The sequence below is a fragment of the Rhinopithecus roxellana genome, chromosome 20 (genome assembly GCF_007565055.1).
Source record: "Rhinopithecus roxellana isolate Shanxi Qingling chromosome 20, ASM756505v1, whole genome shotgun sequence".
NCBI lineage: Eukaryota > Metazoa > Chordata > Mammalia > Primates > Cercopithecidae > Rhinopithecus > Rhinopithecus roxellana.
Window position 1 is genome coordinate 13,993,656 of NC_044568.1, and position 15,508 is coordinate 14,009,163.

At 35.3% G+C, this 15,508-nt stretch overlaps 1 protein-coding gene across 3 annotated transcripts in view; it reads right to left on the bottom strand.

Annotated features, from left to right (window-relative positions):
* The window catches only part of RPGRIP1L (RPGRIP1 like), a 101,843-nt gene that overhangs the window by 81,983 nt on the left and 4,352 nt on the right, over positions 1–15,508 (bottom strand). For 2 of the 3 annotated variants that reach the window (XM_010358270.2, XM_030924923.1), the window contains 4 exons: positions 14,090–14,234; positions 9,992–10,290; positions 5,802–5,904; positions 4,026–4,169 (listed from right to left, as the gene is read on the bottom strand). In XM_010358270.2, the coding sequence (XP_010356572.1) occupies positions 4,026–4,169; positions 5,802–5,904; positions 9,992–10,290; positions 14,090–14,234 (691 nt within the window). Of the gene's footprint in view, positions 1–4,025; positions 4,170–5,801; positions 5,905–9,991; positions 10,291–13,122; positions 13,397–14,089; positions 14,235–15,508 lie in introns of those variants that run through there. The other variant, XM_030924924.1, reaches the window with a different exon arrangement.

Sequence of the window (15,508 nt, forward strand, 5' to 3'; positions counted from 1 at the left end):
GCAATTAAGGGCTTTGGATAACCAAAAGTTTATGTCAAGCTGATGCCAAACCAAACTGGCCTATTAAACACATACTATGAAGAGTTTCTGTAATATTCTATGAAAAGGCTCTTTGCCATAAATATCAAGCGCTGCCACTCTGAAGATTACAACTACGTTAGGTTCATGTTTGAGAACAAGGAGTCCAACATCCAGATCAGGCTTCTAGAATTTCAAATCTGAAATAATGCATCTGTGAAAGAAAAGTTTAAACATGTTTCCCATTTTGTGATTTTTCTCTACAGTAAATTATACCAAGTTTTATATTCTCCCTAATGTTTTTTTCAAGTTTTCCATTAGTCTCAAAAAAATTGCTGTTACATATAAAATTATAAGCTATGTGTAAACATGTAAAAAAGGCATTGAAGATCCTTATTTTAAGCTATTTCCTCAGTTTCAACAACTGTATTTCAAGCAACAATATGCTATTCATTATAGGTATCTTTCCTTCTAAGCAAATAACATGTAAATTTTCAATTTTATAAAATCAGTGAGGTAGGTGACACACTGATTTATTTCTCTGGTCTCTGCAATAAAAGTTCCTTTGCCTGTAATACTCATTTTGTCTCTGCTTTTAATTCTTGATGTGACAAAAACAGACTGCTACAGAGTAAATAATATAGCCCCCTAAGAAGGGACTTACCTCTTCTATGTGTATATGTTGGTGTCTCTTGTTGGTAATATTTATAGTAGGAAAGTATGTATCCTTGTCTATCACTCTATTTCTTCTGTTGTTCTAGTTTTAGGATTGAAGGACTTTTGGATTTCCCTTTCAGTTAACACCAGCTCCTAAATGATCACATCCCTTTGGAAAAGGGAATGGCCAACACAGTGTCCGCTTTACTCTATATGAACTTGAGAAATGTAATAGGGAAAGCAATCCTTGACAACCTTGTACTCAGTGGTTGAGTAAAGATGGGGACTGACCCAAGCTTGAGCTTGGCCCCATGTGAATTTTTACATTCAGACTGTGTCTTAAACATGGCTGCTGGCATTTATTAAGATCACCATATTCAGTGTTGAGGTCTGGTCCTTCAGCACTGCTTCTCACAAGGAACCATTCTTGGTTTTTAAAGTAGGCCAAATCTAAATCTTCTTCCTACAGAAATATGAATAACTCGGAGGTATTCAAGCTTATGCTTTAGCCAGAGTTCAAATTACATCCCCTAATTTAAATATGAATCTCGAAAATATTCATGTTTCTTTTGCCTTGCACTTAGAAAGGTATATAATGTCACTAGACATAAAGGATTTCTCATACAATTTAATTTTACACATAGTTTTTTAGGAATAGAATTTTTAGAGGTAACAATAATCTGATAAATCTATGAAATATAAAGCTTTTTATATATTTTAGTCCACTTTTTTTTAACGAGTCTGATATTAAGCATCCTTTCTTAGTTTCCTTATATATTACCACATACATTTAGTTTGTTAAAAGATGAATAAACTCTGAATCTGAAATGAAAAGCTAGAAAATCTTACTTGGTTTTTCTAATAAGAACCTAGCCATACAAGTATGATATTACACTTGTTGGAAAGGAGAAAAACAAATAGAGTAACTAGGTCTGGTTTAAAAAAAAAAATCCAGAGAAATAAAAGAGACATTATAACCAAATGCTACGTGTAGACCTTATTTGGATTCCAATTCAAATGAACAGCAGAAAGACATCTTCACAGAAGTTTGAATATAAACTAGTTATTAGACAATATCAAAGAACTACTGTGATTTTTATTAGGGATGATAATGGCATGGTAGGTACGTTTTTAAAAATTCCTTTTCAGACAGAAATAGAGGTTGAGTATTTATGAGTGAGGTGACATGATATCTGGCTGGGGATAATTAGGAAAATAAATGTGAGGGGACAGATAAACAAGATTGGCAAGACGCTAATAGTTGTTAAAGCTGAGTGATGTGCATGTGGGGGTTCAATATACTATTCTCTACTTTTGGGTATGCTTAGTTCAAAAAAAAAAAAAAAACAAACGAAAAAAATCCATAAAGGGAAAACATAATTCAAGGAAGAATATGTTAAAAAGATAAAGTATTGTTGAAAGCACAATGTCAAAGCAGAAAATGAATGAACAGGTACTAGGAACCAAAAAATGGCAAAAGAGGATTGGAAATAAAATATCGTACATTATAAAATGTCAGAGATGACAAAAACAAGCAACCCCTATTTTATAAATGGTGCTGGGAGAACTGGCTAGCCATATGCAGAAAACTGAAAATGGGCCCCTTTCTTACATCTTATACAAAATTCAACTCAAGATGGATTTAAGGACTTAAATGTAAAACCCAAAAGTACAAAAACCCTAGAAGAAAACATAAGTGATATCATTCAGGATATAGGCATGGGCAAAGATTTCACAACAAAGATGCCAAAGCAACTGCACCAAAAGCAAAATTGACCAATGGGATCTGATTAAACTAAAGAGTTTCTGCACAGCAAAAGAAACTATGAACAGAGTGAACAGACAACCTACAGAATGGGAGAAAATTTCTGCAATCTATCCATCTGACAAAGGTCTAATATCCAGCATCTAGAAGGAACTTAAACAAATTTACAAGAAAAAAAAGTCAAACAACCCCATTACAAAGTGGGCAAAGGACATGAACAGACTTCTCAAAAGAAGACATCATGTGGCCAAAAAACATATTAAAAAAAAAAAGCTCAACATCACTGATCATTAGAGAAATGCAAGTCAAAACCACAATGAGATACCATCTCACACCAGTCAGAATGGTGGGTCAAAAAACAACAGATGCTGGTAAGGTTATGGAGAAAAAGGAATGCTTTTACACTGTTGGTGGGAGTGTAATTTGGTTCAACCATTATGTAAGACTGTGTGGCCATTCCTCAAAGAACTATAGGCAGAAATACCATTTGATGAGGAAATCCCATTACTGGGTATACACCCAAAGGAATAAAAATTGTTCTATTATAAAAACACATGCACAGGTATGTTCACTGCAGTACCAGTCACAATAGCAAAGATATGAAATTGACCTAAATGCCCACCAATGATAGGCTAGATAAAGATAATGTGGTACATATATACCATGGAATACTATGCAGCCATAAAAAAGAATGAGATCATGGCCTTTGCAGGGACATGGATGGAGCCGGAGGCCATTATCCTTCACAAACTAATGCAGAAACAGAAAACCAAACACTGCATGTTCTCACTTTAACTGAGAGCTAAATGATGAGAACAGATGGACACACAAGGTCAGGGGAATAACACACACTGGGGCCTGTCAGAGGGTGAGGGGTGGGAGGAGGAAAAGCATCAGGAAGAATAGCTAGTGGAAGCTGGGCTTAATATCTGGGTGACGGGATTATCTGTGCAGCAAACCACCATGGCACATATTTACCTAACAAACCTGCACATCCTATACATGTACCCCTTAACTTAAAAGTTGGAAAGTATTAAAAAAATGTTTTTTAATGTCATAGATGAAAAGGCAGCAAGGATACTATCTACAGGTCCTACTGTCATCTTATCACAGCCAACAGATTACAATCCAAACTTGGAATATTAGGGATCTTTTTAGGATTACAAACTGGTAGCATATTATGGAATTACCATCTTTTAAGGTTGAAAAAACTAATGCTGGACTTAACGTACAAGGTATGCCAACAGCTGAGTGCTTGTCACCCATACTTCTCTCAGTAGTTACAATCAAATGGTATCAGAACTTCCTGCAATCTTGGCAAATGGGGTAAATGAACAGAGAAAACAATATGAGGGTGATTTCCACCCATCAGAAGCTGCTTAAAAGCACAGCAGGTTAGGGAAAACTGTCCTTAGACTAGAGTTCTTGACAGCAGTTGGTAGGTCGAGCATAGGCTTATATGAAGAATGTTAAGTAGAAACATGATTTTTAAACAGACTAGATAAACTTATCCTTTTATGGCACATGATAAAGTATTTTAAACTAATTTTGACCTTATCCAAGTGATATTTCTGTTTTAACATACCTTTGATCTGTAGCTTGCTGTTCTCGAAGCTGAAGAAGAGATAACTCAATTTCATTTTCTTTTCTCCTCAACTGAGTTTTCAGGATCTCAGCCAAGTGCTCTAACTCCTCTATCTTGTCTCTTTGTGACTGAATAACATTTTCCCTGAAATAAAGGGCCTTTGTAAGAACTTGTAGTTTGAGGAAAAATTTTCAGTAGTTAAGATCAGTGCAAAGAAAGTTCTTCATGAAAAAGAGCAAGCAGAAGTTAAAAAATTTAGCTTAAGTGCCTCTGCACACAGTGAAATAGTAGCAGATTAAATGTGATGATTTGGAAATACATATGGAACAATGCAAGATACTGCTTTTTATGATAAGGTCCTGGGCAATGGATTGGACTTTGGTTTGATTCAATTAAGTAAGTATTTATTGTGCAGTACACCTACTATGTATGCCACAATCTGGTCTTCAGAATATTTATATGCCTTTGTTCTTTCATATATGCACATCTGCTTATAACACCCAAATTAACACTTCAGAGAGAGGTGGCAGGAAATTTGCCAAGTATAACTTAGTGGTCTCTGGCAAGCATTTATGCCAGACTCTATCATGTCTGGCAGCATCATACTGTAATGAGCCTCAGGAACTGGTATAAACACTGGCTTTTCAGGTGATCATCAGGCAACAAGGTTATGTCTAGTCTTTTATTTTCCTGCAGGCTAATCATTACTGTAATTGCTACTTAAAATATTCAAAATGAAACATTTGAAGACCATATTATTCTTTTTTTTTTTTTTTTTTTTTTTTTTGAGACGGAGTCTCGCTCTGTCGCCCAGGCTGGAGTGCAGTGGCGCGATCTCGGCTCACTGCAAGCTCCGCCTCCCGGGTTTACGCCATTCTCCTGCCTCAGCCTCCCGAGTAGCTGGGACTACAGGCGCCCGCCATCTCGCCCGGCTAGTTTTTTGTATTTTTTTTAGTAGAGACGGGGTTTCACCGTGTAGACCAGGATGGTCTCGATCTCCTGACCTCGTGATCCACCCATCTCGGCCTCCCAAAGTGCTGGGATTACAGGCTTGAGCCACCGCGCCCGGCCCGACCATATTATTCTTAAGCAACTATCTTAAGTAGGATACTGTGTGCCATGTTTTCCTTTCTCATGAAGTATTGTTACTTTTTGATGATCCAGGTGAAGGCTTAAAGTGGAACCTTACCTTCATTTGTGTGACTCACGGACACTGAAACCATGAGGCTTGGATTAACTAGAAAAGTAAGCTAAATATGGTAGAAGTAACTTTTTTGAAACCATGATATGATGAAGAATGCAGTGCTACAGACTCACAAGAAAACAAAATCTGAAATCCATATGTATCTGATAACTCCAAACTTTTATGCCACTCCCCAATTCTTTATTTTTTTTTTTAACCAAGAAAAGGGTTAATTGATTCAGGATCTAAAAAAATTACCTGTGATTTTCTGGGAATAAAAATGTTGTCTTTAAAGCTTACACTATTCTAACTGACTAGACTTTATGTCATTCCTCTGAGGGTAAAATTACAATAAAGAAGACTATTCGATAAATCCTTCCATTGAGGCAGCTGGATAAGTTCTTCATTTTCCTCATTTTTCTGAGAACATGTTATACAATATCTGTTGTTACCCTACAGAACATAGCTGTATTTCAGTGGAGCAAACTGTTTATATATAGCCCAGTTTGGTTTAAAATAAAGGAAAGGGAAGGATAAAAAAAAGACATTATCAATAACCAAAGTTCTCAAGTGACCAAAAAAAGAACACATACAAATTTCTTATTTCTCCTCTGGCTTCTTCAAGTAAAGTGTTGCCATATTTTGTAAACATGGGATGTAGAGTTTCTGCTACATCTACATCTTGGAATCTTATACCTAAAAACAAAGTAATAAAATATGATTATAAAATTGAAGTTAGAAAAGAAGGATCTTTGATTTGCTATAATAAGGGTATTTATAATAAAATCTCTTATTAAGTATTAAGAGGTATGTGTTTTATAGTACACAGAATTATAAATACACTGCCAAAGGGAATATATGATCTCAGCCACCAGAAGGCATTAAATAAAACACAGCAGCAAGTATTGCTCATTTTGCAAATCTACTGTAGAAATCAAATTACCTAGAAATAATTTTATTCAACTTAAGATTTAGACTCCTGCAGTAATTTCTGAAATAAATCACTCTTCTATCCAAGCTTTAACAATGTAAATAGGTTATAAAAGCTTGATTTTTTCCCCAGTGTTTGTGATAAGGGTTTTTTTTTTTTATTTTTAAATTACTCATTTATATTCCTTGCCCTTAAATGTTTAAGTAAAAATGTTTTCTGCATTTTGATTTATTCCAACCCAGTAAGAAAAATCCCTATTTATGAAAAGGTACTTTGAGAATGGATCATCACTAGAATTCCTTTAAATAAAACATTTCCCTGTTGCACTTAAAATATGTTTTTTCTTATAGAAATAACTATGTACAATTTTGCAGAGACAGTCTCATTGTTAAAAATAAGATATATTCTTAATTATGTGAGTTATTTTACATTCATAGAATAAATACTAGAGTTTAAGGTAGATAAAGCATCACAGATGATTAAGATTTTTAAATTGAGAACAAAACAACACATTTATTCTCTTTAGAAAAGTTAACTTTCTAAAAGTGAGATTTAATTGCTCTGCATATTCTCAGTAAAGAGAAAATTTAAAAAAAGAAAAGAGAATTTTAACAAGAATAATGGAACTATTACTTGCTCTTTCCAAAGCAGTCAATACCTATTGCTGTAATCCTGAAAAATAGAAAAGGCTCTCCCTAAAACATTAAAATAGTTGTCTGTGTTAGAATTTGCCAATTATATTATTTTGGCAATAATGGTAATTCTTACACTTTTCCTACATACATCATGAAAAAATTCAACATTACTAGTGGAAATAAAAAATACTCAAAACATATCTTAAAACTTACAGTCTCATGTCGATTTGCCAATGGCTATATAACCTTTTAAAGACTGATACATAGTATTTGTACATATTGGTGGGGTACATGTGGTATTTTGATGCATGTATACAATGTATAATGATCAAATCAGGGTATTTAGGATATCTATCACCTTGATCATTTATCATTTGTGTTGGGAATATTTCAAATCTCTTCTGGTTATTTTGAAATATTCAGTATGCTGTTGTTGCCTATAGACACTATACTGTGCTATAAAACACTAGAACTTTTAATCTATCTAACTGTATCTATGTGCCCATTAACATTAATCAACGTCTTTTCATCCTCCCCAGCACCCCATACCCTTCCCAGCCTCTAGTAACTATCATTCTACTCTCTACCAATGGTTACATTTTAAAACCTTTGCTTTACAAAGATTTCTGTTCCACTGGTTCCTCACAATAAGTATTGTTTCTATATTACATTGATCACACATTTAGCCAGTGCTTTCTATCCTTTATCCTGACAAGGCACAAACAGAAAACAGTAGTATTTGTACAGCAGCTTGATGGTAAAGGCTGCTTGTGACCAGAGAGGGGTTTTAGGGTTCTTAGCCAGCCATCCCAGGCTGAGATATTTTCCTGACAAGTCTGGCCTGTCTCAGCCTCAAAGGCAGTCCTGAAGAGCCTGTTAAGGTGTCAGTTTTGGTAATGATGCCTCAGGTTTACTCATAAAGACTGATTAAGAAAGTATTCATCACTACTTAATGTTTTGTGTCACTTCCATGTCCTGAACTCTATCCTGAACAGTGAGAAAGGTCTGAATCACCAACAGAGTACAAATGTAAGGAGAAATTTAAACTATGTAGTCATGTTTTTAAGAGTCTGCTGATCTGTGGCTCTTAATTTCGCTATAGGGAGAAACTTCCAGCAAACTCTCCTGTCTGAACAGCAATTTATAGCACTAGATTAGCTTGCCATTTTAATTAACATTGACAATATTATGATTTTATCAAAGAGAAAGTCAAAACTTATTTTTCTCTTTCTAAAGACACTTAAAAGCATGAATAATACAGAAACAAAACTTTGTGTTTTTTTGTATTAAGTGAACTAATAAAACTTCAGTTTAGATTTAATATAAAATCTGGGCATTAGACTTATTTATTTATTTTTGAGACCGAGTCTCCTCTGTCAACCAGGCCGGAGTGCAATGGCGCAATCTCGGCTAACTGCAACCTCTGCCTCCCGGGTTCAAGCGATTCTCCTGACCCAGCTTCCTGAGTAGCTGGGATTACAGGCACATGCTACCAAGCCCAGATAATTTTTTTAATTTTTAGTAGAGACGGGGTTTCACCGTGTTGGCCAGGATGGTCTTGATTTCCTGACCTTGTGATCCGCCCGCCTTGACCTCCCAAAGTGCTGGGATTATAGGTGTGAGTCACTGAACCCGGCCTAGACTTACTTATTTTTAGAGACAGTGTCTCACTATGTTACCCAGGCTGGACTCAAATTCCTGGGCTCAAGTAATCCTCCCACCTCAGCTTCTCGAGGACTTCAGGTGTACGCCATTGTGCCTAGCGTGAACATTATTTTTATTTAGTATAAAAGATCTTGCAGACTTTAGAGATCATCTTGCCCAGTTCCAGTTCCAGATGGCAAAACTAAGGTTCAGAGAGGATAGGTCACTTTAAAGGTAAAATATATTATTGTGCGAGCTACCATCTCCTGATCTCTTATCCAAGCTGTATTATTATCACTCCATTTTATAGATGGGGAAAATGAGGCTGAGGTCAGTATTATCTTCCAAGTAAAAAAGTTAAGCAGTGGCAGAATATACTTTCTGATTTATAATTTATTATGCTTACTTTAGTTGTATTCAGAGTCTACTGCCAATCTCACATAGCTAGGAGTAGCTAAGCCCTTTCATCCTGCAGCTGCCTCCTGCCTGTGTGGAGGCCTTATTGACGTCAAAAGAACTCTATCTAGGGAAAAGATAGTGTTAACATTTTGGCTTGGAGAGCAAACTACAACAAATTTTTCTCCCTTTCTGTTCATGGTTTTTTTTGTTTTGTTTTGTTTTGTTTTAATTCTTCAAAGAATTTAAACTAGAGTTTTACATGCTACTTTATATCCCTAAAAATGTTTGGTCTTTATGTAAAGTATATTGCAAACAAAAACCAATTAGAACTAAAACCTAATTTCCTTTCCTAGTAGTTGAAATTTTAAAAATGTTACTTAAGATATTTATTGAATTGTGGTTCCACTATAATAAAGTTTCTCTGTGGGTGAAGAGAACTGAAAATTTTTATTAGAAATATTTATGTTCTAAATTGAGTCTTCTCTACACAATTGAATTACTTTGCAACTTGGGTACTTTTAGGTTATTAATTTTTAAAGTGAATAAAGTGATTGGCCTATGATCATTTTTAGAGATGGAAGAGACCTTTATCGTCACTTGTTTCAAGCCTTTTACTTTACACGTAAAGAAAACTCAGGGTCACAGTGATTAGGAGACTTGTCTAAGGTCACCAGCTAGTAAGTGGAGAAATAAGGACTCAACTTTTTAAACCTCTGGTTACATGCACATGCCACTGTCATGCTACTGCCATCCAACGAGAAAGATTTCAATACTTTTGCAAATTTTCGAAATGATCTTTGGATGAAGAACTTAAATGTGATCATTCAATACAGTAAATGTGGTCATATGTAAGCAAACTAGTTTCTCTACCTGCCTAAGTACAGTGTATTTAACCAACCCAAACTCAATTCAACTCATTTTACTTAGTTTCATACATGTCTCTTACATTAAGGTTATGCGGAATGTTTTTACTAAATTTGAGACTGATATAGTGATTCTTAAATAATCTTCTTTGACATTATTTTATCAAAGAGAAAGTAAAAAATTATTTTTCTCTTCCTAAAGACGCTTAAAAGCATGAACAACACAGAAGTAAAACTTTGTGTTTTTTTTTTTTTGTTGTTAAACAATCTAATAAGACTTCAGTTTAGATTTAATGTAAGCTTTGTTTTACCTTTCCTGGGGCATTCCTGTAAGCCCGCATTTTCATTTGCTTTTCTACGCCCAGTGTTAATACGAGATTGTACATTATTGTATGGAGTTTGCCTGTAACCCTGGGTTTGAAGTTGCTGTTTGGCTGAAATCAGTCTGTTTTTGAGGGCTTCATTTTGTCTTTCAAGCTCATGAACTTTCTCTTGCAGCTGCTCAATCATTTCTTCCATTTCCACATCTCTTCCCAGCCGCTTGGGGCCGCCACCAACCCGCTCATATCTTTTCTTGTCATTAACTAGCCGTATTAACTTGGTGGCCATTCTGGGGAAATAATAAAAAGATGAAAAGGAATGTGAGAAGTCAGCATAAAATGCATTCTGTTGAAAGGAACATAATCACTGTGAAGACTTCAGTGCAGAACCTGAATAATAAATTTCAGGTTTTGATGTAACTATTACTGCCTGTGAAGAATCCTTTGATGATAATTGAAACCACTGGGCAACAATCTGCTTTATAGCACTGACAAATAACAGTTTCCTAAGGCTTATCATTTAAGGTTAGTAAAGAGAGGACACATATTTACTCCATATGTTCCTGAAATTTTTAACGCATGACCTTATATAGGAATGCTGTATGCAGTTGAGTGTAGTTACAGATTGTGGATGTGGTGGGTTATATCCGCAATCCACAGTAAGTTAAAACTTTTGAAAAGTGTGTTAAGACTGTGCAGCATTTAGGTAATATATTGTTTTCAGTTTCTCCAGGATTAAGACACACTATAAATACAAAAATGTTAGAATGCATAAATGCACACATATAAAGCCCAATGAAAAATCCAAAGGAAACCAAAATGCACCAATAAATGTTGCTTAGTGCTCAAGAAACACTTATGTTTAATGGTAAAAAATAATTAGATGCAAAAGCATCATTTTAATGCTATCTTTAAATTTGGACATAAATTGTGCTTTTGACATATCAGGAGTTTATAATCTTGATTCTTTTAAGTTTTGATAAAAACTGGTTAGAAAGAACAAAAGACAGAAAGGGCACATGGGGGTGATGTAATATACACGTACGGAAAACATGCCTGACAGTGAATGGAAAAATCTTGGCAGGACAAGAAAGAAAAGGTGGCTTTGATGAGAGACACAAGTTCAAGACTTTACAAAATTGGTCGCACATCTTCAATAGCTGATTCTAGTTTATAGTGAATCTATTTTTATAAAGACCCAGACAGGAGATTGAAAATAAAACACACTTCATTTTTCTTTAAATGGGTTTTGCTTTATTTTAGCATGGTTATGGACAGAAGCTTTTACTTAAGGGAACAAAAGTGAAATAAAAAAATCCTTAATAGCTTTGGGATGTCACAGAACAACCTTTTTTCTGCCCTAAGCAGAGTCCGCTGTAAATGCGGTAGTAATACATGTCTATCTACACTTCTGGCTACTCGGCCTACAGCATGTGGTGTCAGGGAGAGCTATGCATAACATAATCAGTTAAGATTGTTTTCTCCTTCCCTTGAGGCACATCCATTAAGCATGCTTTATAAAGGATATAGGATAATAAAAACCAAGATCCAAGAGTACCACAAACACTCTAGTAAAATAATCAATGGATTAGTTCCTTTTCCACCTAATTCTGAGAATGATATATCACTGGGAAATTTGGGCAGGTACCACAGTCCAAGAGGGCTACATACCCTACCTAGTCCTTTAATGAGTTTAGGGTCCTGAGCCCCACCCAATGGCCTGTGCATAAAAGTAAGGTTGTCATACAAATGAGATGTCAACCTAAATATCTGAATTTTCTGTTACAGAGAGACTTTCACACAGAGATATAGATTACATTCAGAAGAAAGACACAGATTTAATATAAAAAGGCAGTTAACAACCAGAGAAAAATAAACGACCCTAATTTTTAAGGCAGGAAAAGCACATCAATAGGGGATCTTTAAATTCTTCAAATGATGTTCAAATAAACTTTGTCAAGAAACATGATTGCATGTGTTTGTCTCGTAATAGCCATACATTCCATTTGTTGGATTTGATTATTTTATCATATTAATGAATCATACATGATCTGACAAAGTCTGATTGCTTATTTAAAAAGGTAGTTTTGGCTAGACGTGGTGGCTCACGGCTGTAATCCCAACACTTGGGGAGGCCAAGGTAGGCGGATCACCTGAGGTCAGGAGTTCATTTGAGACCAGCCTGGCCAACATGGTGAAACCCTGTCTCTACTAAAACATAAAAATTAGCCAGGTGTTGTGGCAGGCGCCTGTGATCCCAGCTACTCGGGAGGCTGAGGCAGGAGAATCGCTTGAACATGGCAGGTGGAGGTTGCAGTGAGCCGAGATCATGCCACTGCACTCAAGCCTGGGCAACAGAGTGAGACTTCCTTTCAAAAAAAAAAAAATAGAAAAAAAAATAAATAAAAAGGTAGTTTATAAAATCTACATTTATAGGAAATAATAATATTTACTTTTTTTTTTTTTTTTTTGAGACACAGTTTCGCTCTTATTGCCCAAGCTGGAGTCCAATGGCGCGATCTTGGCTCTCTGCAACCTCCGCCTCCCGGGTTCAAGCGATTCTCCTGCCTCAGCCTCTGAGTAGCTAGGATTACAGGCTTGCGCCACCATGCCCAGCTAGTTTTTTGTATTTTTAGTAGAAATGAGGTTTCACCATGTTAGCCAGGCTGGTCTCGAACTCCTGATCTCAAGTGATCCGTCCATCTCAGCCTCCCAAAGTGCTGGGATTACAGGCGTGAGCCACTGCGCCCGGCCTATTTACTTCTTAAGGATAAATTTAAAGACAGTTCTACCCATGTATCTAGGTCACAGTCAGTGGTGTGAGATTGAGAGGAATTTAGAGCTTTTGGGCCATATTGTTCATTGGATCATTACTCTCATAGTTAAGTAAAAGAAAATTCCAGGAGGTTAAATGGCTTGAACATACCATAGGCTAGTGGCAGAGAGATAACAGAATGCATACATACAACTTGATTCCTAGCTCAGTCTTTTTCCCATTAAACTACATGGCTCATTATTAAGTTGTTTTTTATTTTCTGGCTATGACAAATTACCAATGAGGTCAAATATGTGAATTCAATTCTTTTACTGACCAATTAGGTTTACAAAGAAAAAAGTTGTTAGGTGGTCAGAGCATACTACATGCCTCATTCTGACTGGCTGATGTGTGTGGGATAATGGTCAGAAAAGGACTCAGGCAAGTGAGTCACAAATCTTGAAAACAGCCCTCATCATGACTAAAACCCAACTCAAAGTAAAAGGCTTGCACATAGCAGGTCAGTGGGTTGTTAAAGTCCACAGAGTAGAAACTGAACTGGAACCACCTCCTCAGGATGGAATCTAAGCAGAAAAACCCTATTTTCATTCTTCAATGGCTGTCTCACCTTTTCTTTGAACCTAGAACATAAATATGAATACAGACCTGCTCATGATTATACATCTGAACACACTTTGTTTTTAATGCTGTCCCTTCAGAAGATAGGCACAGCATTTCTGAATAAAAAAGAATGAAAGAGTATCTACTCTTAAGAAATCATTTTTGCCAAGATTTTTTGCACATAAATCAAAAGTGACAATACTGTTTCTTCAGAAACAGTACTCTTTGAAATCAATATAGAATCTAGTATAACCCAAGCAAAGTTAAATATGTTCCAGAGACTGAAGTGATGTTTTCATTAGTAAACCCCAAATCTTAAGGGAATGTGCATTCTAACAAGTTAGAATAGTTAGTTACTTTTTAAAACTTTCATTTTAAAATCAAGACATTTAAAACACAGATGCTTTGGCCATTTGCTTATTAAACTATAAATATTAAACCAAAAGTTATTTGTAGATATGATATACTCCTGGCACTCTTAGCTATTAGCTTTTTTCTTTTAAACAGCAAATTCAGACATAATAAACACTCATTATCTTTTTGGTTTATTATTCTAGTTTGCAAGATTTTCCATTTTTAAAAATTGTACTTATTTACATCCTGCCTTGTTCCAAAAAAGATTCAAGGTGGGGTTTTCAATTAAGTTTATAAAATACCATACCCTTCAAATTTTACTGAGTCAAGAAAAAGAGCTAAAAGCTTTTTATCATAACCTTTTAATTTTATCCTCTTGCTTGCGGGCATGTTGTTTAAGTAAAATGTTCTCATCATGCAAACGCAAAAATCTGTCTTCCAGTTCCTCACGACTGACACGTGACACTGCCTGGCGAGACTTCATTGTCCGTGTTGTTGAAGCTTCTGCAGAAATGCCAAGATAATTAATCGTGAGGTTACTTAAAATAGTCTCTAAAAACTCTCGATATTAATATCACCTCTGATGCACTAATCTTAGATTTTTTCCTTTGGGACCTACAGTTAAGATTGCTTTAGAAAATGCTGTAGTATTGTTTACATCAATTACGTAAGGTAAGAATAAAAATCTTTGCTATTAATACTTTACATACAGTACTAGGAATTTACATACAGTACTAGGAATTTACATACAGTACTAGGAATTTACATACAGTACTAGGAATTTACATACAGTACTAGGAATTTGAACAATAATAGTATCCATTCAAAAACGTATTCAAGTAGCCATTCTTTACGAATATAATATGGAATTCTGATTCAATAAAGACTTTCGAATTTACATGCTGAATGTTGTGACAACTAAAAGAGTATCCGAAAGTTATTTTTTTACAAAGGCAAGAGTAAGAGTAATTTGGTAAACATAATATGACTAAGATATTTTTCTGCACTATGGGTGTTTTAGAAAACAAACTATAAAAGTTGTAAGATCAAATCAAAAAAACCCTAAATTTAAAAATTATTATTTGAAAGCTTCACAAATAATTTCTCTATATACTACCTTATATAAATTTTAAGAATGTTTATACTCTTTAGCATGCATATATGATATCTTTTTACAGACGCTTAAATTTGGTATTTTCCATAACATTGTGAAGTAGGTCGATTTTCAACAATTCTCCAATAGAAACAAAGAACAAACTAATAGAGACTAAGGTCCTGTGATAGGTTACTGAGGACAATAATTGTACTTACAGAGTATCAAAACCCAATAAAGCCCTTTGCACACTTAAAATTTATTTGTATTTTAATACTCGATGCTCTCTGAAAGATAGCTGCAAAGCAAAGCTTACACATACTTTTTACTTTTAACAATAAAATCTGTGTAGCCAAAAATTAGCTGGGCGTGGTGGCGCACTCCTGTAAACCCAGCTGCACAGCGGGCTGAGGCAGGAGGATCGCTTAAACCTGGGAGGCGGAGGTTGCAGTGAGTGGAGATCCTGCCACTGCACTCCAGCTTGGGTGACAGAGTGAGACTTCATCTCAAAAAAAAAAAAAAAAATAATAATAATAATAATAATTCTGTGTAGCCAAATTTTATCTTTTTCAATAAACAATAGATTGACCACTTTTCTGGTTTTCACAGTGGCCATTTACACTGTTCTGATTAAAAAGTGTATGTAGATTCCTAAATGGAAAGTATCTTAAATCCCTAGCCTTCT